Consider the following 25,493-nt stretch of genomic DNA (forward strand, 5'->3'; position numbering starts at 1 on the left):
AGAGCCATTTATGATTATTTGAAGCCTTAGAAATGAGAGTGGTTATTTGTGTGTAATATTTTCTTTTTTGTAGATGACCGTCGTGATGTGAGTAGGTATGGAGAAGATAATAGAGGATATGGCGGGTCACAGGGAGGAGGTAGAGGGCGTGGGGGATATGACAAGGATGGAAGAGGTCCTATGACAGGATCAAGGTAAGTATATAGATAAAGATACCTACATTTTTTCTTATTCCTCTTTTGTTTTTGGTGTTACTTAGCTGGATCAATTCCAGCATCTAATTTAGTTAAGAGACTTAAAAAAGGGATTATGTATTGGAGAAAAAGGCAGAAATTAAAACTGTATTTTCAGTCTTAAGATCTCACATAAATGACCTTAGAATTGGCTATGTTAGCAGTTAGTTTATGTGGTACATGTTAAACACTAGTAGAGAAACAACTATGGTTGTGATTAACCACTTGACTTTCCTGCCAGAGCTAGAATCTAAACTCCTTTAAAAGACAACTCTGGGAAATCCAGTGTTTGTATGTAAAAATAAAAGGTAAGTTAATTCTAGATTGAAGGGCAAGGGCTATTTCTTAATCTCAAATCTCCTTGGGAAGGGAAAGTATTAGGAGGCAGTAATGGAGTAGAAAGGTGGGGATGGCGAGTAAGAGAAAGATTTAATGTAACGAAACTGTTTTGTCCCTCCTCTTAAGTAAATAATTATTGGAATAATTAGTGTAACATCACATAGTAATGTGTATTTTGTCTTGACTAAGTTGTGTAAAGGAATGTCTTTCTAATTCAGCTTTTCTTTTCTCCATGCTAGTGTTACCAGGTTTTGGTATTTATTTACTTACAGCATATGTTATGAAGCTGGTTTTAAAATTGGTTTTAGATACATCTGTAAGTTTACTACTTTGACCATAAAAACAAAAATGAAAAAGTAGTTGACATCTGTCCTCAGAAGAAGTTTGCAGGTTGCATATTTGTGTGTAAATACACAGGCTAAAAGGTAATTTATGTTCCTTGGGAATTGAAATGGTCAGTGGCCTGTTGCTGAAACTTATCAGTCATATATCAGCACCGGTTCATTCTTTTGCACCTTAGGGACCATCTGTCCCCTGAGGTGACCTGAGAAACAACCAGTTGCCCACAGACTGTTATTTCTTCAAGCCAGGATTTGATTTCACTGCCTTGTATTTCTCTATTTTTAGTGTACAGTGGTTTGATTTTATGGAAAACCTAAATTTTAAACATATTTGAAAAATGTTATAAGACTTGGACATTAAGTCTGTTGATTGATAGCCAAAGTCAGTTTACCAAAGTAAAACAAGTAGATTCTATGCCTCTTCATTGTCGAAGAGCAGTCTGCCATCATGTGGATATGAATGGACAATGTAAAGTGACATGGTACTTACTCTCTACCTAATAATAGCCTCCGTCCTATCCCAAACAAGATAACCAACAGGTATATTTAATTTACCAGTTAATATGTTTTGGATAATTGGCTGCCTTGAAATGCTTTATGTTTTATAGTATATCATAGCTTTAGTTTTCTTCATAAGGAAATTACAGTTATATCCTAATCGATTATTAAACTATCACTGTGTCTAAGAATGGAAGAAAAAGATAGGGAATAGGTAGGGAAGTCATTATAAATATATTTTCATTGGCCGGGCATGGTGACTCACGCCTGTAATCCCAGCACTTTGGGAGGCCAAGGCGGGCGGATCACGAGGTCAGGAGATCAAGACCATCCTGGCTAACACGGTGAAATACTAAAATACAAAAAATTAGCCAGATGTGGTGGCGGGCACCTGTAGTCGTAGTCCCAGCTACTCAGGAGGCTGAGGCAGGAGAGTGGCGTGAACCCGGGAGGCGGAACCTGCAGTGAGCTGAGATCGCGCCACTGCACTCCAGCTTGAGTGACAGAGCGAGACTGCGTCTCAAAAAAAAAATTTTTTTTTAATGTATTTTCATTTGTGACTCATCTTGTGACTAGAAGGTTGAAAGGACTTTGAATGATCCTCCTGACAAAGAAGGGAAGGAGTACCTTAACCAACTGTGGGGTCCAATTAAGTACTTTTATAAACCCCTGGCAACATACTTCATATAATTTGTAGCCTAGATACTGACTTATAAACTAAGTTTTTTATTTTCATTTAATACCCCTTCATACAAAATCATATGCAGAAGTCCAGTATGTAGTTGGTCAAAATGATGCTGATCTGGTTTCAGTGGGGGGAAAGATTGGCTGAGGAAGGGATCTGCAGTCTTGCCTTATACTCTGTTATTTGTTGAGATGTTCATGAAAGGCCTGTTTTAGAAATCCATGTGGATGCCGATTACTCTTACATTGAGTTGGCAAACTGTGTGAAAGGCCAGATAGTAAATGTTTTGGGTTTTGTAAACCATATGGTTTCTGTTGTAACTTCATTTCTGCCCTTGGAGCACCAGAGCGGCCGTAAATAATAGGTAAATGAATAAACAGGATTGTGTTCCAGTAAAGCTTCATTTATGGGTACTGAAATTTGAAGTTCATATAATTTTTTTTTTTTTTGAGATGGAGTCTCGCTCTGCTGCCCAGGCTGGAGTGCAGTGGCACCATCTCAGCTTACTGCAGCCTCCACCTCCGAGGTTCAAGCAATCCTCCTGTCTCACCCTCCTGAGTAGCTGGGACTACAGGCATATGCCACCACGCCTGGCTAATTTTTTTTTTTTTTTTGTAGAGATGGGGTTTCACCATGTTAGCCAGGATTGTCTCAATCTCCTGACCTCGTGATCTGCCCGCCTCGGCCCCCCAAAGTGGTGGGATTACAGATGTGAGCCACCGCACCTGGCTGAAGTTCATATAATTTTTATGTGTCATAACATCTTTTTAAAGATGTGCTTTTTAGCTTATTTATTGGGATAAAGTGTTTTGAATTTGAATGTAAATGACCTGTTTTAAGATTTCTTTTTTCCACACAATTTTGCACTTAAGTACCAAAATACCCAAACATTTTTCATTAGTCTTCATCAACACTCCCATTTGTGTTCTCAGTCATCTTAAAAATAGCAATTCTTGGCCAGGCGCGGCTCATGCCTGTAATCCCAGCACTTTGGGAGGCCGAGGCGGGTGGATCACAAGGGCAGGAGAATCGAGACCATCCTGGCTAACACGGCGAAACCCCGTTTCTACTAAAAATACAAAAAAATAAATTAGCTGGGTATGGTGGCGGGTGCCTGTAGTCCCAGCTACTCGGGAGGCTGAGACAGGAGAATGGCGTGAATCCAGGAGGTGGAGCTTGCAGTGAGCCGAGATCACGCTACTGCATTCCAGCCTGGGCAACGGAGCAAGACTCCGTCTCAAAAAAAAAATAAATAAAAAATAACAATTATTTTGGGGGCTGTTTGAAGAATATCTGGCATTAGTTGGTTTATATTAAAAGAAGAAGGAGCATAGACTGGGTGTGGTGGATCACCTGAGGTCAGGAGTTCGAGACCAGCCTGACCAATATGGTAAAACCCTGTCTCTACTAAAAATACAAAAAATTAGCCGGACATGATTAGCTGGTGGGTGCCTATAATCCCAGCTACTCGGGAGGCTGAGGCAAGAGAATCACTTGAACCTGGGAGGTGGTGGTTGCAGTGAGCTGAGATCACACCATTGCATTCCATCCTGGGCAACAAGAGCGAAACTCCATTGCCAAAAAAAAAGGGGGGGCAAAATTTGTGGATGAAGATTGGCTGTAAGGTAAAGGATGGGACATTCTGAGACTTATAGATGGTGTGATTGCCTGGCTAGAAGAAGAATTCCGGTCAAAAAGAAGCCATCAGCTTTCCAAGTGTGAAAGAGAGATAAGTGAAGATTATAGGGACTACAGGAAACTTAATCTTTTTCTTTGAAAAAGCAATTGTAGCAAAAAAAAGACCATTTCTTACTGTCATCTATAATTAATAGGGACATCTTAGTGGACTAGAAGCTAAGGGCATAAATTCTCCCAGTGATTTTTAGTTTTAGCATTGTGATTAACGCCTTGTAAAATTGCCAGAACTTAATAAATAATTGCTTTTCATTATTAGTATGCCATCAAATTTAGTAACTGTTTCAGGCTTTAATGTGTCAAGCCTAAAATTATCCAGATTTCTGAGGATCTTCTCCCCCTTGAAAGGGCATTCAATTAGCTCCCGTAGAAATACGCATGTATACAGGGGCACTGTATACATGGGTCTAAAAAAATAAATAAAAATATGCATATGTTCTGGTGAGTCTAGCACAGCATTGCCCAATAGAAATACAATAGAGGTCACAAATGTGACCCATATAGTTAATGTAAACTTTCTAATAGCCACATTGGAAAGAAAACAACACAAATAAACAATGAGAAAATATATTTTATTTAACCCAATATATTCAAAATATTTCATCATGCAATCAATATAAAAAATTTCTTTTTGTTAGTCATGATGGCCTGCGCTTGTAATCCAGCTACTTAGGAGGCTGAGGCAATAGGATTGCTTGAGGCCAGGAGTTTGAGACTAGATGGGCAACATAGTAAGACCTCATCTCTTAAAAATGAAAAAAATTAGCTGGGCACTGTGGCATACACCTGTAGTCCCAACTACTTGGGAAACTGAGGCAGGAGGATTGCTTGAGCCCAAGAGTTCAAGGCTGCAGTGAGCTGTGATTGTGTCTATGAATAGCCACTGCACTCCAGTCTGGGTAATAGTGAGACTGTCAAATTCCATTTCCCCTCCGCCCCATACCTCTTCACATGTAACAAAGGGAAAAAAAAAAAAGCGTAGTGTACATTCCTTTTTTCATACTAAAATTTAGAAATCTGTTTTGTATTTTGCATTTAGAGCACATCTTAATTTTAGACTAGCTACATTTCCAGTGCTCAGCAGGCCACATGTAGGTAGTAGATACTGTGGACAGTGCAGCTCTAGAATGATAGATTCTTGGCCTCCTGAGATGTTGATAGATGCTGGTTCCAGAAAGCCTTTTTACCATGCATATAAGACATAGGAGGAAATAAAATGTAAATACAGCTGTTATTGAGAATAGTACTTAAATCCATTGAGTCACTTAAATGTGGAATTTGTGTTGTTCTTTTCCTCTTTTCCTCACACTCAGAAAATTGTATTCTGGATTTAGTAGTCTGAAAACTCAAGCACAGCATGGGTTTTTAAGCTAATCTTTCTCCATTTTTAGCTAAGCCCTTTCTCTCTAGTTAGTGAAATTTTCTAAGAATAGAGATTCCTGCATTGTCCTTTTATTTCTTGGCAATTTTAGTCCGTAAATAGATATAGTTAGATTTTTTTTTTTTTTTTAAATTAAAGATTTGGAGGCCGGGTGTGGTGGCTCACGCCTGTAATCCCAGCACTTTGGGAGGCCGAGGCGGGTGGATCATGAGGTCGGGAGATAGAGACCATCCTTGCTAACATGGTGAAACCCCATCTCTACTAAAAATACAAAAAATTAGCCAGGCTTGGTGGTGGGCGCCTGTAGTCCCAGCTAGTCGGGAGGCTGAGGCAGGAGACTGGCGTGAACCCAGGAGGCAGAGAGGTTGGAGTGAGCTGAGATCATGCCACTGCACTCCAGCCTGGGCCACAGAGAGAGACTCCATCTCAAAAAAAAAAAAGGTTTGGAGTGGAGGTTCTGTCAAAGAACTTTTTCTTTCTTGAGAAGCATCTGAAATGGAATCTGTTGTCTATTCTAAATATATACTGCGTAACAGTGAAAGAACCTTCAGAGTATGCCTTCGTGTGGGCTGCTCTTTGTGGTTTTGAACTTGGGGGAACTGTCTCTGTGTTTGGGTCAAGATTATGCAACTGGCTGGGCGCACTGGCTAATGCCTGTAATCCCAGCACTTCGGGAGGCTGAGGCGGGTGGATCACCTGAGGTTGGGGCTTCGAGACCAGCCTAGCCAACATGATGAAACCCCGTCTCTACTGAAAATACAAAAATTAGCTGGGCATGGTGGCGGGTGCCTATAATCCCAGCTACTCGGGAGGCTGAGGTGAGAGAATCGCTTGAACCCTGGAGTTGGAGGTTGCAGTGAGCCGAGATCGCACCATTACACTCCAGCCTGGGCAACAAGAGCGAAAGTCTTGTCTCAAAAAAAAAAAGGCCGGGCATGGTGGCTCACGTCTGTAATCCCAGCACTTTGGGAGGCCGAGACGGGCAGATCACGAGGTCAGGAGATTGAGACCATCCTGGCTAACATGGTGAAACCCCGTCTCTACTAAAAATACAAAAAATTAGCCGGGCGTGGTGGTGGGCACCTGTAGTCCCAGCTACATGGGAGGCTGAGGCAGGAGAATGGTGTGAACCCGGGAGGCGGAGCTTGCAGTGAGCCAAGATCGCGCCACTGCACTCCAGCCTGGGTGACAGAGTGAGACTCCGTCTCAAAAAAAAAAAAAAAAAAAAAAGAGTATGCAACTATCTGGGGACTGTGGCGTGTACCTGTAGTCCCAGCTACTTAGGAGGCTGAGGTGGGAGGGTCACTGATGATCAGGAGTTCGTGACCAGACTGGGCAAAATAGCAAGACACCATCTGAAAAAATAACAAAAAAGCAGGTAGTTTTCTTATGCAGGTGGTACTCTGCCAATAAAGTTGAGTATACTTATGTCTCTGTTAAATAGCTCTGCTACTTCAGGAATTCTTTATGTGTACATGTTCTCTCCTTTTTCTGGGAATTAAAGCAAATTTATTGTGTCAACATCTTGACTCATAGATGTTCAAGTACCTTTGTGTCTTAATTTGCCTTAGCATGTAGAAAAGGGATTTGTAACATTAACGCAGATTTTAAGGAAAGATTGTTAACCTCAGGCACATTTTCTGTTAATATCTAATAGTACTACTACTTGAAGGTTATTTTCTGTATTTAATAAATTCCTAAAAAAGGATTATTTTCTATTAAGGAGAGAAAATGATTGAAATGTTTGAACTTGAAAGAAAGCTTTGCATAAAATTACAGATCATCTAGATCAGTGCCTAAACCAAATTTCTAGACATTTTAGACTTAAATGTGCGTATGAATTACTTGGGGGATCTTATTAAATGCAGATTCTTATTCAGTAGGTCTAGAGTGGCGCCTGAGATCCTGCTTTTCTCAGAAGCTTTCAGGCTATGCTTACGCTTCTGTTCCATGACATTTTGAATAGTAAGGATACAGACCCTTATTTTGTTAAGGAGATTGAAGCTTATGGAGAACCACTGACATGCCCAAATTTTCAAGATTGATTAGTGATAATTAAGACTATACCCTGAGTCTCTTGGTTTGAAGACTAGTTCTTTCTCCAGTGTACCATAGTATTTCCAAATTTATGGCCATGTGTTGAAATCTTCAGCTCCTTTATTTTCAAAGGAAATGCTCAGTAAAGATGACATTCAAGGTCAGGCTTGGTGGCTCACGCCTGTAATCCCAACACTTTGGGAGGCCAAGACGGGGGATCACGAGGTCAGGAGATCAAGACCATCCTGGCTAACACAGTGAAACCCATCTCTACTAAAAATACAAAAAAAAAAAATTAGTCAGGCGTGCTGGCAGGCACGCGTAGTCCCAGCTACTCGGGAGGCTGAGGCAGGAGAATGGCGTGAACCTGGGAGGCAGAGGTTGCAGTGAGCCGAGATCACGCCACTGCACTCCAGCCTCGGTGACATAGTGAGACTCTGTCTCAGAAATAAAAAAAATAAAGATGATAATGTTCAAATGTATTATATGGAGGAATAAGAAATCATAAACCTTTTTAAATGTCATTTGTTTTATATCCCTTTATTTTTGCCAGGGGTATGTCCTTTTTCTGTTGTTCAAAGTTATATTGCTGGCCAGAATGGAAATTATGGGAACTAGCTATGTATGAAATGCATGTTTTCCGTCCATTGTGGCCAGATTAGGTATTTCCTTAAGATGACAACAAAGTAAGAGTCATTTCTTGTAGCACTTATTTGTGAACCCAGTGACCTCCAATTTCCCATTTGAAAAGTCATCTTTATCCTCGGAACTTCAACCTACTGGCATAAGAATGTGGGCTTAATATTTTCACTAGTTCTTTTCTCTCACTTTTTGGAGTTAAAAAACCTCTGAGAGGCCAGGCGCGGCAGCTCACGCCTTTAATCCTAGCACTTTGGGAGACCGAGGCGGGCAGATCATGAGGTCAGGAGGTCGAGACCATCCTGGCTAACACAGTGAAACCCCATCTGTACTAAAAATACAAAAAATTAGCCGGGTGTGGTGGCACCTGTAGTCCCAGCTGAGGCAGGAGAATGATGTGAACCCAGGAGGCGGAGCTTGCAGTGAGCCGAGATCGCGCCACTGCTCTCCAGCCTGGGCAACAGAGCAAGACTCCCTCTTTAAAAAAAAAAAAAAAACCTCTGAGATACCTTGGTTTCTAATAATAGTATTTTCGGCAGTTTAATCTTTTAATCTCAAATCTGTTGGCTTCCCTTTCTTAAAGAGTTAAGCAGCGATATACATGTCGTTTAGAAGTATAGGGAGGGCTTCAGTACTATTTGTTCTGAAGTAGGGGGTTTAGAAAATTCAGTGGTAAACTGTATAGGAAGGGCTTGAGTTTCATATTGTCTATATTGCCTTGAAATAGCCTTAGACTCCTGCTTAAAAAGGCATCCTGGAAATCATATAAAAAGTAACAACAAGTTAAAATGCATGTGTCTTTACCCAAGGCAGTTGTAAGTGGAAATATTTTTACCTTACAGTGAAATAGAATAGATTTATTAAGAAGGGAGAATTTTTTCTCAGAGTGTTTTATCTCAGTGTGGCTCAGAAAAGCCATCTATAGGGTAGGGTAATCACTAGAGTTGAGGGTTCCTCCTCCCACCCCCTATAAGATAGGTATCCATAAAGCAGAGATTTATAGGCAGTGAGAGACTTCAGTATATTAGATTAACTTCTTGGGTTATAGTAGAATAAGATCATTAGTAGTAGAAGAACTGATATCAGAAAACTTGAGTGTTTTTATTGCCATATTAGCATATAAATCTTAAAGGATTACAGAATTCAGTTAAGAGAAGCAAGCTTTTATTGGAAGAGTGTCTTGATAAGAGAGACCTTAGATTTCTTACATAAAGCCATACTCACAAGGACCACTGTCCTTGTGATTGTAATTTGCCAGATAAAAGTCTGTGTCCTGGAGTGGTGGCTTGTGCCTGTAATCCCAGCACTTAGGGAGGCTGAAGCGGGCGAATTATTTGAGGCCAGGAGCTGGAGATCAATTTAGGCAACATGGTAAAACCTCATCTCTACTAAAAACACAGAAATTAGCTGGGTGCGGGGACACATACCCGTAATCCCAGCTACTAGGGAGGCTGAGGCAGGAGAATCAACTTGAACCTGGGAGGTGGAGGTTCAGTGCAGTGAGCCGAGATCCCACCACTGCACTTCAGCCTGGGTGACAGAGCAAGACTCTGTCTCAAAAAAAAAAAAAGTTGTCCCGTGGGGAGTTGCATTATTGGAATATGTTGCCTTCTGTCTGTAATATGCACTACTGATAGAGTACAGAGCATGTGGCAGCATGAACCTCTGTATCTCTGATGTGAAGAGATGTAGTCTAGTGGGTATGGAGTAGGAGGGCGGTTTTTAAGTGATGCTCTTTTTAGTCTTTTATAAGGGTTTTGAATGATTTGAAATTTTAAGACTGCTTTTATTCAGTCTCACTTTTGTGTATATTTGTATTTCACTTTTAAAATTCATCTCATAAAATCCACTATTTGGTATCACAGCAGAACCTAATACTCAAGTTTTAATCCTCTCCTGTTCTAGCATCAAAATCTTAACCTTGCTTTATATTCTTCTAGTCTTTTTTCTTTTTCTCATATTTAGAAAATACCCTTTTGGAAAAAATACTTGCTCTAGTTTAGTATTCTTCATGCTGTGCCTCCAGTTTTATGTTATGGTTTAATAGTATCCCTTTGGCTTGGGGTTGGGAAGATTTCAAAATAACAGTGTATTAGATATGTAATAAGCTTGAAAAGACATCTTGTGGAAATAAATCCTTGGGAAAACACTTAGATGGAAACAACATTTAGAACTCTATGAAATGGAATTTACTGAAAACTTAGAGGTGCTACTGTTTTCCTAAGCACTCTACTTGTGACAGTTAAGTGTAGATTGAGCCCAGGGCTCAGCACATTAGAGACTTAAGGAAGAAATCATTTCTTCAATTTTTCCTCTGCAGTGGTGGTGACCGCGGTGGCTTCAAAAATTTTGGTGGTAAGTGCTGAGTATCCCAAAATGTTTCAGTGGAAATGCTATATAAATCTAAAAGCCACCAATATCCCGCAGATGTAGTCAGAAGTCCTTTCTTACTCTGTTGAGGCTGGTGTGTGTTGTGTGCTTTAAAAAAAAATTTATATATATATATATACACATATATATATCAAAGTAAACATTAAAAAGCCAGAGTTGATCTCAAACAGTACAATGGGTTTCTACACAGTGAATTTGCATGAAAGAGTCTGTGGTGACCAATGAATGACACCTTCACTGGATTTTGACAGTTTGTTTTTATAGAGGTAGCTGACGTGGTGTTTTTAAATTACTAGGGTTGTCCAATCAGCCTTTACAACCAGAGCTTAACAAACGTGATACTAGCATAATGCTAAAGTGGCAGGTGCTCTCTAGGACAAGTTAAAGGGAATGTTGACATCTCGATTTCCTAAACTTTAAATAAAACATAATTTATATATTTACTTTGTAAATCTGTGATGGTTGACTTTCAAGGATTTTGGAAGTATTGACTTTTCATGCCTTGGTTTATTACTATTTTTTTTGTTAATGATTTTAAATGAATTGCCTTAAATAGCTCTCTTTTCTTTTCTTTTCCCTTAGGTCACAGGGATTATGGACCCAGACCAGATGCTGGTAAGGTTTATGGTGGTTTGTCACTTTGCCATTAAGAAAATGTTAGTTTTCCATTTTTCGGTGGGAAAAGTGTGTGTTTGGAGGGCTTAGTATGGGAGGAAGATTTAATTTGATAGTGGTGCCAGAACTGGGGAGCTTGCTTGCTTGCTTGCTTGCTTGCTTTTCTTTCTTTTCTTTTCTTTCTTTTCTTTTTCTTTCTTTTCTTTTTCTTTTTCTTTTTCTTTTCTTTTCTTTTCTTTTCTTTTCTTTTCTTTTCTTTTCTTTTCTTTTCTTTTCTTTTCTTTTCTTTTTTCTTTTCTTTCTGTCTTTCTGTCTTCTTTTCAATGGAGTTTCACTCTTGTTGCCCAGGCTGGAGTGCAGTGGCGTGGTTTTGGCTCACTGCAACACCCACCTGCTGGGATCAAGCAGTTCTCCTGCGTCAGCCTCCCAAGTAGCTGGGACTGCAGGTGCACGCCAGCATGCCTGGCTCATTTTTTGTATTTTTAGTAGAGGTGGAGTTTCACCATGCTGGCCAGGCTGGTCTCGAACTCCTGACCTTGAGATCCGCCTGTCTTGGCATCCCACAGTGCTGGGATTACAGGCGTGAGCCACCACGCCCAGCCGGGGAGCTTTATTTCTAAAGAAATGTCAGAAAAATTCAGGAGTATTGATGGGACAGTTTGCTAGGGAAAATTGCTGTTTGTGCTTTCCCATATTCTTCTGTGAAGAAATATTTGAATTTTTACTGCTAGTTAGCATTAATTATTGAAAATTATTGCAAATCAGATTTAATGAAAGAATTTATATCATTGTGGAATTAGAAGTAGAAAAACTTAAAGAAAATCCTACGTTGGATTGGTAGTCTGCTTAAGTGTGCTGACTTAGTGAATTCAAGAAATGTGAATTCATACATGAGAGAACTGTCTTGTTTTGGGTAGAGGTCACTAATTTTATGTGGCTTTTTATTTAAATGAAATTCAAGGCTACAGATTTACCTGTGGAGCCTGTTGAAAGTTATAATTTAGAGGTTAAAAATCTATTTGAGCCAAAAATTTAAAATCAGAACTTTTGTTTTTATTAAGATGCCAAAGTATTCTATATGGATGGCAATTTCTGAATTATCCCTTCATGGACTGAATTTTTATACGTCTTTCTTACTTTGTTGTACTAATCCAAAAGTGTGCATGTAAGGTAAGGTGTGTGTACAAGGTGCCTCTGCCCCTGGTATATACAAAGCTTATTGCAATGAATGGGAAACCAGCAGTTCTGCTTGGTGGCTTGCTTGGAAGTTCAAAGTATCAGATTTGGAGAATTTTCTACTAGAGAATCTTAAAAATGTTTAATCGTAAAGAATTAGAGTTCTCCAGAGAAAGAAATGCTAAATTAACTCCATCTCTTCATGACCTTTAGCCCTATGTCTGATCTGAAGAGTGAGATTTGTAAGATCATCCTTAATTGGTATATAGATATTTCACATTGTGTGGACTTGATCCACGTTACCTGAAATTTAGTTGTAAGAATTGATCAAATAATTATTGTGAATACTTTGCATGTTTATATAAGATTGTTCTTATATTAGTCCTCTCCTTTTTGTCATAGAAACAATTGAATATTGGACAATAAGTTATTGTCTTTGATTACTGAACAGAATGTGATAACTAAGGAATATGTAAGATTAACCATCACTTTTTTTCTCTTAGATTCAGAATCTGATAATTCAGATAACAACACAATCTTTGTGCAAGGCCTTGGGGAGGGTGTGTCTACAGATCAAGTTGGGGAGTTCTTTAAACAAATAGGAATTATCAAGGTGAGTAAAAATATATGTTGAAAATCTCATAATGTTCTGATTACAATACATAGACTGTGTAATAAGCCTATATACTTCAGTAAGCCTTGTCTCTTAAAATTTTATGATACACGTGCTTATTTATGTCTGTAGACTTTTGCTAAATTTGTTGAATATATGAAGATTTTATTTCTTGCTTGTGTTTACCTTTCCACAGTCTACCTGTGCTTTAGCTTCCATCCTAGGACTCTAAAATTAGTCTCTGCTTAGTTCTTATAACTGTGAGAAATAAAGGAGTTGCTGAAAACGTTTTATAGACTGAAGTACATGCAAACTCAAGTTGTTATAGCTCTTGGGAGGGGTTATTTCATGTTTATGCTGGAGATAATACGTTATCTTGTAATGACTCATTGTTCACTAAAGCGTCTTGTGCACTATTAACTTCATGCATGTGTTTTTCATCTCTTCAACTAGAAAGCAGCCTTAGTAGTATTTACATAGTAGCAGTTTCTTGAAATCAGTTTACATCTGCCCTTGTTTTGTTGGTTTTGGTGTCTATGGAATTACCCACTTTTTTTTTTTTTTTTTGGAGACGGAATTTCACTCTTCCACCAGGCTGAAGTGCAATGGTGCGATCTTGGCTCACTACAACCTCCACCTCCCAGGTTCAAATGATTCTCCTGCCTCAGCCTCTCAAGTAGCTGGGATTACAGGCGTGTGCCACCACGCCCAGCTAATTTTTGTATTTTTAGTGGAAATGGGGTTTCACTATTGCCAGGATGGTCTTGATTTCTTGACCTCAAGTGATCTGCCCGCTTTGGCCTCCCAAAGTCCTGGGATTACAGGCATGAGCCACTGTACCTGGCCTACTCACTTTTTTCTTTCTGTGGGAGTTATAATTTGTTAAGGAATTAATTACACACATAATACGTAATTTTGTTGTTGCTGTCTTGAGACAGGGTCTTGCTCTATTGCACCCAGGCTGGAGTACAGTGGCATGATCATGGATCACTGCAGCCTCAATCTCCTGCGCTCAAGTGATCCTCCCACCTCAGCCTCCTGAGTAGTTGGAACCACTAGTGCATGTCCTCATGCCCAGCTAATTAAAAAAAATTTTTTTATAGAGATAGAGTCTCCCTGTTATTGCCCAGTCTTGAGCTCCTGGACTCAAGTGATCCTCCCACCTCAGCCTCCTGAGTAGTTGGAACCACTAGTGCATGTCCTCATGCCCAGCTAATTAAAAAAAATTTTTTTATAGAGATAGAGTCTCCCTGTTATTGCCCAGTCTTGAGCTCCTGGACTCAAGTGATCCTCCCACCTCAGCCTCCCACCAAGTGCTAGGATTACAAGCGTGAGCCACCATGCCTGGCCTAAATTCACAGAGTTTTGAAAAAGTAAAAATTCTCCCTTGTCTTATCCCAGCCAAATCCCAGTGTAGTGTTTTAGAAGTTAACGTATTTACAGCTGGGCATGATGGCTCACGCCTGTAATCCCAGCACTTTGGGAGGCCGAGGCGGGCGGATCACGAGGTCAAGAGATCGAGACCATCCTGGCTAACATGGTGAAACCCCGTCTCTACTAAAAATACAAAAAATTGGCCAGGTGTGGTGGCATGCACCTGTAGTCCCAGCTACTTGGGAGGCTGAGGCAGGAGAAGAACCCAGGAGGCGGAGGTTGCAGTGAGCCGAGATTGCACCACTGCACTCCAGCCTGGGCCACAGAGCGAGACTCTGTCTCAAAAAAAAAGTTACATATTTACATGAAGCATTATCTACATTTAATTTCTGTGGATTTAAAGAAATTATAAACTGGGTATGGTGGCTGATTCCTATAATCACAGCACTTAATCACAGCACTGTGGGAGGCTGAGGCAGGAAGGTCACTTGAGGCCAAGGGTTTGAGACCAGCCTGAGCAATATAGCAAGACCCCATCTCTACAACAACAAAAAAGCTGGACGTGGTGGCACTCGCTTGTAGTCCCAGCTACTCGGGAGGCTGAGGTGGGAGGATCTCTTGAGTCCAGGAATTTGAGGCTACAGTGAGTATGATGGTGCCACTGCATTCCAACCTGGGTGACAGTAAAACCCTGTCTCAATTAAAAAAAAAAAAAAACAATTATACGTAGATAAAACAGTATACTGTATCATTTTTATAGCTTGGTTTTCACTTAGTGTAGCTTGGAGAGTTATGCTTGTCCAAACCTACAGGTAACTTTATATCAGGTGCACAGTATTTTATAGTATGAATGTGTGAATTCTTTGCAAAAAATAAATCTTTGATTATCTAAATGATACATGATTACTTATTTTAAAAATGCTAACACCAAGTGTTTTTGTTTTTCCTCAGACAAATAAGAAGACTGGAAAACCAATGATAAATCTTTATACAGACAAGGACACAGGAAAGCCAAAGGGGGAGGCAACAGTGTCATTTGATGACCCTCCTTCAGCTAAGGCAGCCATTGACTGGTTTGATGGTATGCCTCATTCATACAGTTTTCAGCATGAAGTTTGGATAGATGTTTTCTAGTCTGGAAGTCAGAATATGCTCTGGGTGACAGTGGTTATGTTCATGTTTACTTTTACTAAAAATACAGGCCAGAATTTTTATGTACCTTTAGAAATGAGATGAGCTCTATCCTTGTTGGTCTAGCATATTTCCTTATATCATGCCTTGTGCATGAAGCTACCCTGATACAGATGTAGAGAGTTGGCCTGGTTGACTGTATGTTATTTTTTCTTTTTAAAAAAAATAAATTTAAGAGGTACAGATGGCATTTTGTTACATGAATATATTGCATAGTGCTAAAGGCTGGGGTTTTCCTGTATCTATCACTTGAATAATTTACATTTTACCCATTAAGTGATTTATCATCCCCTGACTTTATAGTTTGAAATTTAGGCCAGGTGGCATTGCTTATGCCTATAATCCCAGCACTTTGGGAGGCTGAGGCAGGAGGATCAGTTGAGCTCAGAAGTTGGAGACCAGCCTGGACAATGTAGTGAGAGCTTGCCTCTACAAAAACAGAAAAAAAAAATTTTTTTTTTTTTTTAAATAACCTGGACATGGTTATTACCTGTGGTCCCAGTTACTTAGGAGGCTGAGATGGAAGGATCACTTGAGCCCAGGAAGTCGAGGCTGCAGTGAGCCATGATTGAGCCACTGCGTTCCAGCCTGGGCAACAGAGCGAGAACCTGTCTCAAAAAAAACAAACAATAAATAAAGTAAATTTTAGGCTGATTTCCCTTCAAATATAAAGTTAATACATACTTAGAAGAAATAGACTTTTTTTAATGGAAAGTAGAAGAAATGGGTAAAACATCTATAGCCCTCTACTCAAAAGTAGCCACTGATAATATTTCTTAATAGTTTTCCTTCTAGTGTTTTAAAATGTATCTTACATCGTAATACTCCAAATAGAGTTTTGTCTTATGGTTTTTTTCATTTAACATTTAAACATAGTCATTTCCCCATGTTACAAATTCATCATTTTTGTTGCACCTTAATTTAATAGTAACTAACACTTACTGCATGTTTACTGAGGTTTATGAGCTAAGCACAACTTTAAGAGCCTTACTGGCATTAACTCAATTTAATCTTCATCATAATCTTATGAGACATACATCCTGTTACTCCCATTTTACAGACAATGAAACTGATGCATAGAAAAGCTAAGTAATTTCCAAGATCACAGAGTAAGTGGCAGAGTCAGGATTGAAACTCAGGCATGCTGGATCTACTCTCTCCAAAGTACTTAACTATGCTGGATTGACAGACACTTGCAGTTCCTTTCAGTTACAAGATTATTGTACCTCTGTCTTCCAAAACATAGTTGTGTTATTTTACTTTTTTTTTTTTTTTTGAGATGGAGTCTCGCTCTGTTGCCCAGGCTGGAGTGCAGTGGCGCTATCTCGGCTCACTGCAAGCTCCGCCTCCTGAGTTCACGCCATTCTCCTGCCTCAGCCTCCCAAGTAGCTGGGACTACAGGCGCCTGCCACCATGCCTGGCTAATTTTTTGTATTTTTAGTAGAGACGGGGTTTCACCGTGTTAGCCAGGATGGTCTCCATATCCTGACCTCATGATCTGCCTGCCTCGCCTCCCAAAGTGCTGGAATTACAGGCATGAGCCACTGTGCCTGGCCAGCTGTTTTACTTCTTCAAAGGTGAGATTGTAGGCCGGGCACGGTCGCTCATGCCTGTAATCCCAGCACTTAGGGAGGCTGAGGCAGGTGGATCACAAGGTCAGGAGTTCGAAATCAGCCTGGCCAACATGGTGAAACCCCGTCCCTACGAAAAATACAAAAATTAGCCGGGCGCAGTGGCGAGCGCCTGTAATCCCAGCTACTCAGGAGGCTGATACAGGAGAACTGCTTGAACGCGGGAGGTAGAGGTTGCAGTGAGCCGAGATCACACCACTGTACTCCAGCCTGGATGACACACAGCAAGACTCCATCAAAAAAAAAAAAAAACAAAAAAAATGAAATTGTAATACCCTATCTGTTCCCATCTCTCTATTCTTTACTTTTTTAGACTAATTGTCAGGCTTCATCACCTTGCTCTTGAAGTCTAAGTCCATTCTTTCCTACTTTTCTGCTTTCATAAGAATGAGAGAAATGAATCATGAAGCTATTTCTTTTGTGTATGGTATATTCAGAAATTATAGTGACTTCTGCCCATAGGACGTATGAGCCTTTTAAACCTAACTCTATAGTTCAAATCTTGCCAATTCTTATTTACTACTATTTTTTTTAAAGTTACTAATTATTATGCTACTTTGGAAATGATCAGAAAATTTCAAATGGTACCAAGGGCATATGGTAAAATAGGAGTTTCTTTTTCACCTTTGAACCCTAGTGATCTTGTTTCCCCTAGTAAGCACAGTAGGCAATGCATATAAGCATATGTGTAGATAAATACATACATGTTATTGCACTTACACATGTATTCATTCCCTTAAACTGGCTTTTTTTCCCCCCATGTAAAAATATTAGATACAGATTTTTTTTTTTTTTTTTTTTTTTGGAGCCCATTGCCAAGGCTGGAGTGCAGTGGCGTGATCATGGCTCACTACTGTAGCCTTGACTTCCAGGGCTTAGGTGATCTGCTTCAGCCTCCAAAGTAGCTAGGACTTACCGGTGCCACCACACCCAGTTAATTTTTTTGTATTTTTTGTAGAGACGGGGTTTCACAATGTTGCCCAAGCTGGTCCCAAACTCCTGAGCCCAAGCTTTCCTTGGCCTCCCAAAGTGCTATGATTGCAAGCGTGAGTCATCATGCCCGATTTTTTTTTTTTTTGAGAGAGAGTATCACTCTGTCTTCCAGGCTAGTATACAATGGTACAATGATAGCTCACTGCAGCCTTGAATTCCCAGGTTCAAGTAATCCTCATGCCTCAGCCTTCTGAGTAGCTAGGACTATAGGCACATGCCACCATGCCTAGCTCATTAAAAAAATTGTTTTTCAGAGAAAGGGTCTCGCTGTGTTCCTCAGGCTTGTCTCAAACTCTTGGCCTCAAGCGAGGCTCCTATCTCAGCTTCCAAAAGTGCTGAGATTGCAGATACAAGCCACTGCACCTGGCCTTTTCCTCCACCCCTGACACTGTCTCCTTCCCCAGGCTGGTCTCGTGCTCCTGGACTCAGTTGATCTCCCACCTCAGCCCCCTGAGTAGCTGGAAGCTGGTACTACAGACACACACCACTCTACCTTGTTTTTTTTTTTCTTTTTTTCTTTTTTTTTTAAGCTTGGTAAGAAGTGACTATCTCCCAGTGACAGACGTGCTCTTTTCAGTAGATAATGACATTTTTACCACTGTTAGTGTGACTCTGGAATACCAGTGTATTTTAATTTCTGTGAGGACATGTCAGTTACTCCTCCGAAACCAAAAATTTCCAAGACTTTTATATTTTTGTTGATAGGTGAAGAGTAGCATTGCTTCAAAGCCGATTTCTTTTTTCTTAGGAAAAGAATTCCATGGCAACATCATTAAAGTGTCCTTTGCCACTAGAAGACCTGAATTCATGAGAGGAGGTGGAAGTGGAGGTGGGCGGCGAGGTAAGATCCTTGCTGCGCACAGTCCTGGATACTATCCAAGGGTTTAAATTTGAGTTCATATTCTGTTTCTATTTGTGTGAACTTGGTACTGCTTTTTCTCTCACTAGGTCTTTTTCCCTGTGTCTTAAAATGAGTTCGGGTACTGAATAGGTAAACGAGATATTGTAATAGCTAAGAAAGTAGTGGGAAATGGTTGTAGATATCCCTTTGGAAAGCTGTATCGTAGTTTGCTGTTCACTTGGAAATCAGGAGGCAATTTTTTTTTGTTTTTTGTGTTTTTTTGAGATGGTGTCTTGCTCTGCTCAGGCTGGAGTGCAGTGGCCTGATCTCGGCTCACCATAACCTCCGCCTCCTGGGTTCAAGCAATTCTCCTGCCTCAGCCTCTCAAGTAGCTGGGACTACAGGCGTGCACCACCATGTCCAGCTAATTTTTGTATTTTTAGTAGAGACGAGGTTTCACTATGTTGGCCACGCTGGTCTCAAACTCCTGACCTCGTAATCCACCCACCTTGGCCTTCCAAAGTGCTGGGATTACAGGCGTGAGCCACCGTGCCTGGCCGACTAATCTGACCAGTTTTTAAGCTACCTCATACAGTTATTGCCAGCTTTTTAAAAAAATTTTTTATTCTAATTTTTTTTTTTGAGATGGAATTTCGCTCTTGTTGCCCAGGCTGGAGTACAGTGGCGCGTTCTCGGCTCACCACAACCTCTCCCTCCGGGTTCAAGTGATTGTCCTGCCTCAGCCTCCCGAGTAGCTGGGATTACAGGCATGTGCCACCACACCCGGCTAATTTTGTATTTTTAGTAGAGATGGGGTTTCTCCATGTTGGTCAGGCTGCTCTCGAACTCCTGACCTGAGATGATCCGCCCACCTTGGCCTCCCAAAGTGCTGGGATTACAGGTGTGAGCTACCGTGCTCGGCCCAGCTTCTTTATTTCTATTAGATTCATATACTTGTCTTTTTTCTTTTTTTGTTTTGTGGGTGAATGTTACTGTGGCCTTTACATTCATACTCTTGCATTTGGAGTTTGTCTTCTCACCTAATCTTCATCATGGAGATTCTCTAAGTAGGGTATAGGTTAGGCATCCTAAATTTGAAAATCTGAAATTGGAAATGCTCTGGAATCCGAAACTTTGAGCACCGACATAGTGCTCAAAGGAAATGGTCATTGAAGCATTTCAGGTTTTGGGTTTTTGGATTTGGGCTGCTCAACTTGCAAGTAGAAGGCAAATATTTCAAAATCTGAAAAACCCAAAATCAGAGACAGTTTTGGTCTCAAGTATTTGGGGGAAGGGATACTCAACCTGTATTATAGAAAATGGACTTTGAAGTTTTCTAGTGCATTATTTGCACTGTATTGTGTGCCTAGGGTCTGTTTTCAAGGTCCTCTGTTTACTAAGTACAAGACCCAAATCAAAGAATTACGAAGTCCTGCTACAAGGGGTTAATTTGCAGAGTGCTGCCTAAGTATTGATGGGTACCTACTCTTACGTTATCTGATGCTTTTCTTCTGTTTTGTTAATGTCTGCTGCTGATTTTTCTCCCCTGGCCCCATCCCCGTAGGCCGTGGAGGATATAGAGGTCGTGGAGGCTTTCAAGGGAGAGGTGGAGACCCCAAAAGTGGGGATTGGGTTTGCCCTAATCCGTAAGTATCTTGTTTACTTTGGTGAGAGTAGGGGTTGGAATTGGGGCTGGAGGGTACAGAAAGGGGTTCTGAGTCCATTAGAAACTATCTAGGAGCATTATATTTTCCTCCTTTCTTAGGTCATGCGGAAATATGAACTTTGCTCGAAGGAATTCCTGCAATCAGTGCAATGAGCCTAGACCAGAGGACTCTCGTCCCTCAGGAGGAGGTGGGTCAGCCTTTTAATGGCATCTGCATCGTGCTTATCTTCTGACTAGCATTAAGGAGGCTTTACGTTGTTTCTGCTGGCCTCATTGTTTGCATTTCTACCTTGCAGATTTCCGGGGGAGAGGCTACGGTGGAGAGAGGGGCTACAGAGGTCGTGGGGGCAGAGGTGGAGACCGAGGCGGCTATGGTGGAGACAGAAGTGGGGGTGGCTATGGTGGAGACAGAAGCAGCGGTGGTGGCTACAGCGGAGATAGAAGTGGGGGCGGCTATGGTGGAGACAGAAGTGGGGGTGGCTATGGTGGGGACAGAGGCGGCGGCTATGGTGGGGACAGAGGAGGCGGCTATGGAGGAGACCGAGGAGGTGGCTATGGAGGAGATCGAGGTGGCTATGGAGGAGACCGAGGAGGCGGCTATGGCGGAGACCGAGGCGGCTATGGAGGAGATCGAGGAGGTTACGGAGGAGATCGAGGAGGTTATGGAGGAGATCGAGGAGGCTATGGAGGAGACAGAAGCCGGGGGGGCTATGGAGGAGACCGTGGTGGTGGCAGTGGCTACGGTGGAGACCGAAGTGGAGGCTATGGAGGAGACAGGAGTGGTGGCGGCTATGGAGGAGACCGAGGTGGGGGCTACGGAGGAGACCGAGGTGGCTATGGAGGCAAAATGGGAGGAAGGTGAGTATTAGAATGCATTTATTAACCTTTTTACCTCACTACACCTAGATTGGGGGGTTTGAACCACATTTTCTTTTTACCAATTTTTTGGAACTTGAATTTCCCATTGGCAGTTCTCTTAGGATGGAGAAGATGATTTAGTTTCCTGCTTAGCAATTTCTAAAATTTTGTTTTGGAACTTTTTATTTTTTAACTTTAATTTTTATTTTTTAGAGACAATAAAAATTAAATTTAGTGACAGAGACAGGGTCTTGCTCTGTCATCCAGGCTAGAGTGCAGTGGTATGATCATAGCTCATTGTAACCTCAAACTCTTAGACTCAGGCAATGCTCCTGCCTCTGTCTCCCAAGTAGCTGGGACTGTAGGTGTCTGCCACCACACCTGGCCAATTTTTTTAAATTTTCTGTAGAGACAGGGTCTCACTATGTTGCCCAGGCTGGTCTCAAACTCCTGGCCTCATTCCTCCTGTCCTGGCCTCCCAAAGTGTTTGGATTACAGGTATGAGCCACAACACCTGCTGGAAATTCTTTATTATTATTATTATTATTTTTGAGTCTCACTCTGTCACCCAGGCTGGAGTGCAGTGGTGCAATCTTGGCTCACTGAAAGCCCCGCCTCCTGGGTTCATGCCATTCTCCTGCCTCAGCCTCCCGAGTAGCTGGGACTATAGGCGCCCACCACCACGCCCGGCTAATTTTTTGTGTTTCTAGTAGAGACAGGGTTTCACTGTGTTAGCCAGGATGGTCTCGATCTCCTGACCTCGTGATCCGCCTGCCTCGGCCTCCCAAAGTGCTGGGATTACAGGCGTGAGCCACCGAGCCCTGCCACCTGCTGGAAATTCTTACTCATAAATCTTTATTTGTTTGGATGTATCTGTGTGTGTATTTTTTTTTTTTCTCATAAAGATAATTGAGATAGAAAGATAATAACTTGAAACTGTGTGTAAATCAGGAGTTCCTAAGTGAAGGAACATACCTTTCATAGGGTGGTTCTTTTTCAAATCATATATATTACCCTGCAGTTATTTTTCTGGAGATTCTGGTAATAACTTTTCCAGATGAAAACCACTGATGGGAATGCCTTATGCACATGAATGGTGTAGCGGCAGAAGAAGTTGAAGACCAATGATAGAAAGTAACTTCAATTATTATACTAAGGACCTCTATGCCAGCGGCAGTATAAGGCAGTGAGAATACAGAATATGGTTAAGAGCGTGAAGTTGGGAAACAGACTGTCTGAATTTAAATCCTAACTCTACCACTTATTAGCTGTGTGATCTTAGGAAAGTTACTTAATCCTTTGGAGTGTTGGAGTGTCAGTACTCTTTTTTTTTTTTTGAAATGGAGTCTCGCTCTGTCGCCCAGGCTGGAGTGCAGTGGCACGAACTCAGCTCACTGCAAACTTCGCCTCCCGGGTTCACACCATTCTCCTGCCTCAGCCTCCCAAGTAGCTGGGACTACAGGCGCCTGCCACCACGCCTGGCTAATATTTTGTATTTTTAGTAGAGACGAGGTTTCACTGTGTTAGCCAGGATGGTCTCGATCTCCTGACCTCGTGATCCGCTTGCCTTGGCCTCCCAAAGTGCTGGGATTACTGGGTGCGTGAGCCACCGCACCCAGCCTGGAGTGTCAGTACTCTTATCTGTAAAATGGGGCTAATAAAACATCCTTTTCAGATTTGTATTAGATTACGATACACTAGTTGCTGGCCCATAGTAAGCACTATATAATTTTTAGCTATTATGAGTAACCTAATTACCATCTATTGAACACTTCTTAGTGTGTGGCCAATACTGTAAAGTGTTCTTATAATCTTTAGTTCTAGTCCTTCTGTCATCCCTATGAAGTACGTATACTTCCCATTTTACAGAGTCAGAGTCATTTAGTGTAACTTTTCCAAGGTCACATAGTAAGTGGCAGATCCAGAATTCATACATGTAAGTGCTTGCTTATTCCACTATGCCACTCTCCTATTTAGAGTGCTGGAACTGGGACAGTTTCTGATCTCCTGAAATATTGGTGGTTTGGAGTCTTTATTCTAGGTGGAAAATTTTTAGGAGTGAAGCAAAGCTTCTTCTAGGAACTTTGTGAATCTTAAAGCTGATAAATTAGACATTTAAGTATCTTCTAGGAGTATAGAAATAAATGAGGCATGGTGTCATTCTTTAGAAATTGTCTAGCTGATGCCAATCACTAGCACCCTGAAGTAGTGTCTGATGCTCCCCCTTGGTAGAAAATTAGAATTTAGTCTGGCTCTTTATTTTTCATTCCTAGAAACGACTACAGAAATGATCAGCGCAACCGACCATACTGATGACTGTTTTGAATGTTCCTTTGTCTCTGACATGATCCATAGTGAAATTGCCAGAGTTTTGCCTGCTGCTTTCCTCGTGGCCTCTTCTTGGGTAGTGAAATTAAGTGACATTTGGATTTTTATTTGGGTGGGAGGGCTGGGACAGTTTTTCTTTTAGAAATGTCTGTTGAGAGTTCCCCCTTTAGTTTCCAACCTTCTCCCCAACCCTTGGAGCTAAATGCGTTGTAAAATATTGCCAAAATGAAAAGTGTTTTGTAATACTGCAATAAAGGCTGCTTGTTTTTGTGGACTTTTGTACATATTAGTGCATTGTTCTGTCACACACAGGACTCAGTTACATTAGACTCTAATCCTAAAGAATTAGGAAATGAATTATGTACTTCAGTAAATTAAAATGTTACTTTCAACAATATTTATTGAGCTCCTACTATGTTTAGTGGTTCCCAGGAATGACGACAAGTCAGAATCACCTGAAGAGTTTGTCAAAATTAGATTCCTAGATTGTTAAATTTAGATTCCTAGATTCCCAGCCCCCTAGGTCTGCTGGATCAGAACTCAGTGAGGTATGGGGAGTTAGGGCTGGAAATACTTATTTATATAAAGCTTACCAGGTGATTTTGATACAGTTGTTTAGTATCAGTTGACAATCATTTATTTAGAGGAGTGTACTAGATGCTGGGAATATGAAGTTCCAAGGAAGAGAAAGGATTTACAAGCCAGGGTTAAGATGGCAACATATGTTATTTGCTGTTTATTAGAGAACTATTTATTCTACTCCTTTTTTTTCTTTTTGAGACAGAGTCTAGCTCTGTCACCCAGGCTGGAGTGCAGTGGTGTGATCCCTGCTCACTGCAAGCTCCGCCACCTGCTGTCCGGCCATTCTTCTGCCTCAGCCTCCCAAATAGCTGGGACTACAGGCGCTTGCCACCACACCTGGCTAATTTTTTGTTTTCTTAGTAGAGACGGGGTTTCACCCTGTTAGGATGGTCTCGATCTCCTGACCTCGTGATCCGCCCTCCTTGGCCTCCCAAAGTGCTGGGATTACAGGTGTGAGCCACCGCGCCCGGCCTATTCTACTCTTAACTGTGGGTAAGGCACTGGATCACATTCTAGATACGTTGCTGGCCAAGTAAACAGAAAACATAGTCGATAAGTGCACCAGTAAAAAGTACAAGGTGCTTAGAGGGCCAATTTGAAGGACACTAAATTTAGTCACATGGGAGTAGGGAAAGGCGAATGTGGAGGGAAGACGAGGAGTTCACTAAGTACAGAGACTGAGAAAATAGTGTTCACTAAGTACAGAGGTGAGAAAATAGTGTTCCCAGAAGGAAATGACATGAATAAATCAGGAGTTAAGACAAAGAGTGGGGAGCAGGATCTGCACTTGAGAATTGTATTTCTTTGTGACTGAAGGGAAGAGTTCAAGGGTGGTCATGCAAAAGAAAAGACTGGAGAGGTAAACAAGCTCTATGACAAGATCCTTGCATTTCACTTTTGATCTCCCTCCAAATAGGGAGTCATTAAAAGATGGCAAATCGGTGTGGCATGATCTGAGTGGCATCAGATGGATGATGATTATGACTGCCTTGTGGGAAGGCTGGACTGGAGACAGCCAGGTGAGGGATTATATTGGCCTGAGGCTCAGAAAGTGACTAGAAGAAAGGAGATAACTAGATTTGAAAAATCAAGAGGGAAATTTGACAGGATTTAGTTGGATGTCAGAAATAGTGGAGAAGGAAGGGTCTGGTTTCTGGCCTGCGTGATTGGGTAGATACGTTGTTCATTGGGAAAGGAACAGCTTTGCAGGCAAGATGGGAATTAATTCCATCTTAAATATGTTGAGTTCGGAGTACTCATGAAACTTCTAGATAGAGACATCCTCCAATTCTGCAACTCAGAAAGTAGCATTTAATACCATGTTCCCGTGATTATCTGCCTTACTGAATTACATGTCTACCTTCTCAACTCGACCTCTACATGTTG

General features: G+C 41.2%; 1 protein-coding gene across 2 annotated transcripts in view; it reads left to right on the forward strand.

Moving 5' to 3' along the window:
* Nucleotides 1-23,799, forward strand: part of TAF15 (TATA-box binding protein associated factor 15) — a 38,143-nt gene extending 14,344 nt beyond the window's left edge. For both annotated transcript variants that reach the window (XM_001114501.5, XM_015119090.3), the window contains exons 7-16: nt 74-194; nt 10,169-10,203; nt 10,822-10,854; nt 12,534-12,643; nt 14,969-15,098; nt 18,581-18,673; nt 20,238-20,319; nt 20,439-20,527; nt 20,636-21,197; nt 23,471-23,799. In XM_001114501.5, coding sequence (XP_001114501.2) covers nt 74-194; nt 10,169-10,203; nt 10,822-10,854; nt 12,534-12,643; nt 14,969-15,098; nt 18,581-18,673; nt 20,238-20,319; nt 20,439-20,527; nt 20,636-21,197; nt 23,471-23,510 — 1,295 coding nt within the window. In that variant the 3' untranslated portion in view covers nt 23,511-23,799. The remainder of the gene's footprint in view (nt 1-73; nt 195-10,168; nt 10,204-10,821; nt 10,855-12,533; nt 12,644-14,968; nt 15,099-18,580; nt 18,674-20,237; nt 20,320-20,438; nt 20,528-20,635; nt 21,198-23,470) is intronic.
* The last annotated feature ends 1,694 nt before the right edge of the window (nt 23,800-25,493 follow it).

Source organism: Macaca mulatta, chromosome 16, assembly GCF_049350105.2.
Source record: "Macaca mulatta isolate MMU2019108-1 chromosome 16, T2T-MMU8v2.0, whole genome shotgun sequence".
NCBI lineage: Eukaryota > Metazoa > Chordata > Mammalia > Primates > Cercopithecidae > Macaca > Macaca mulatta.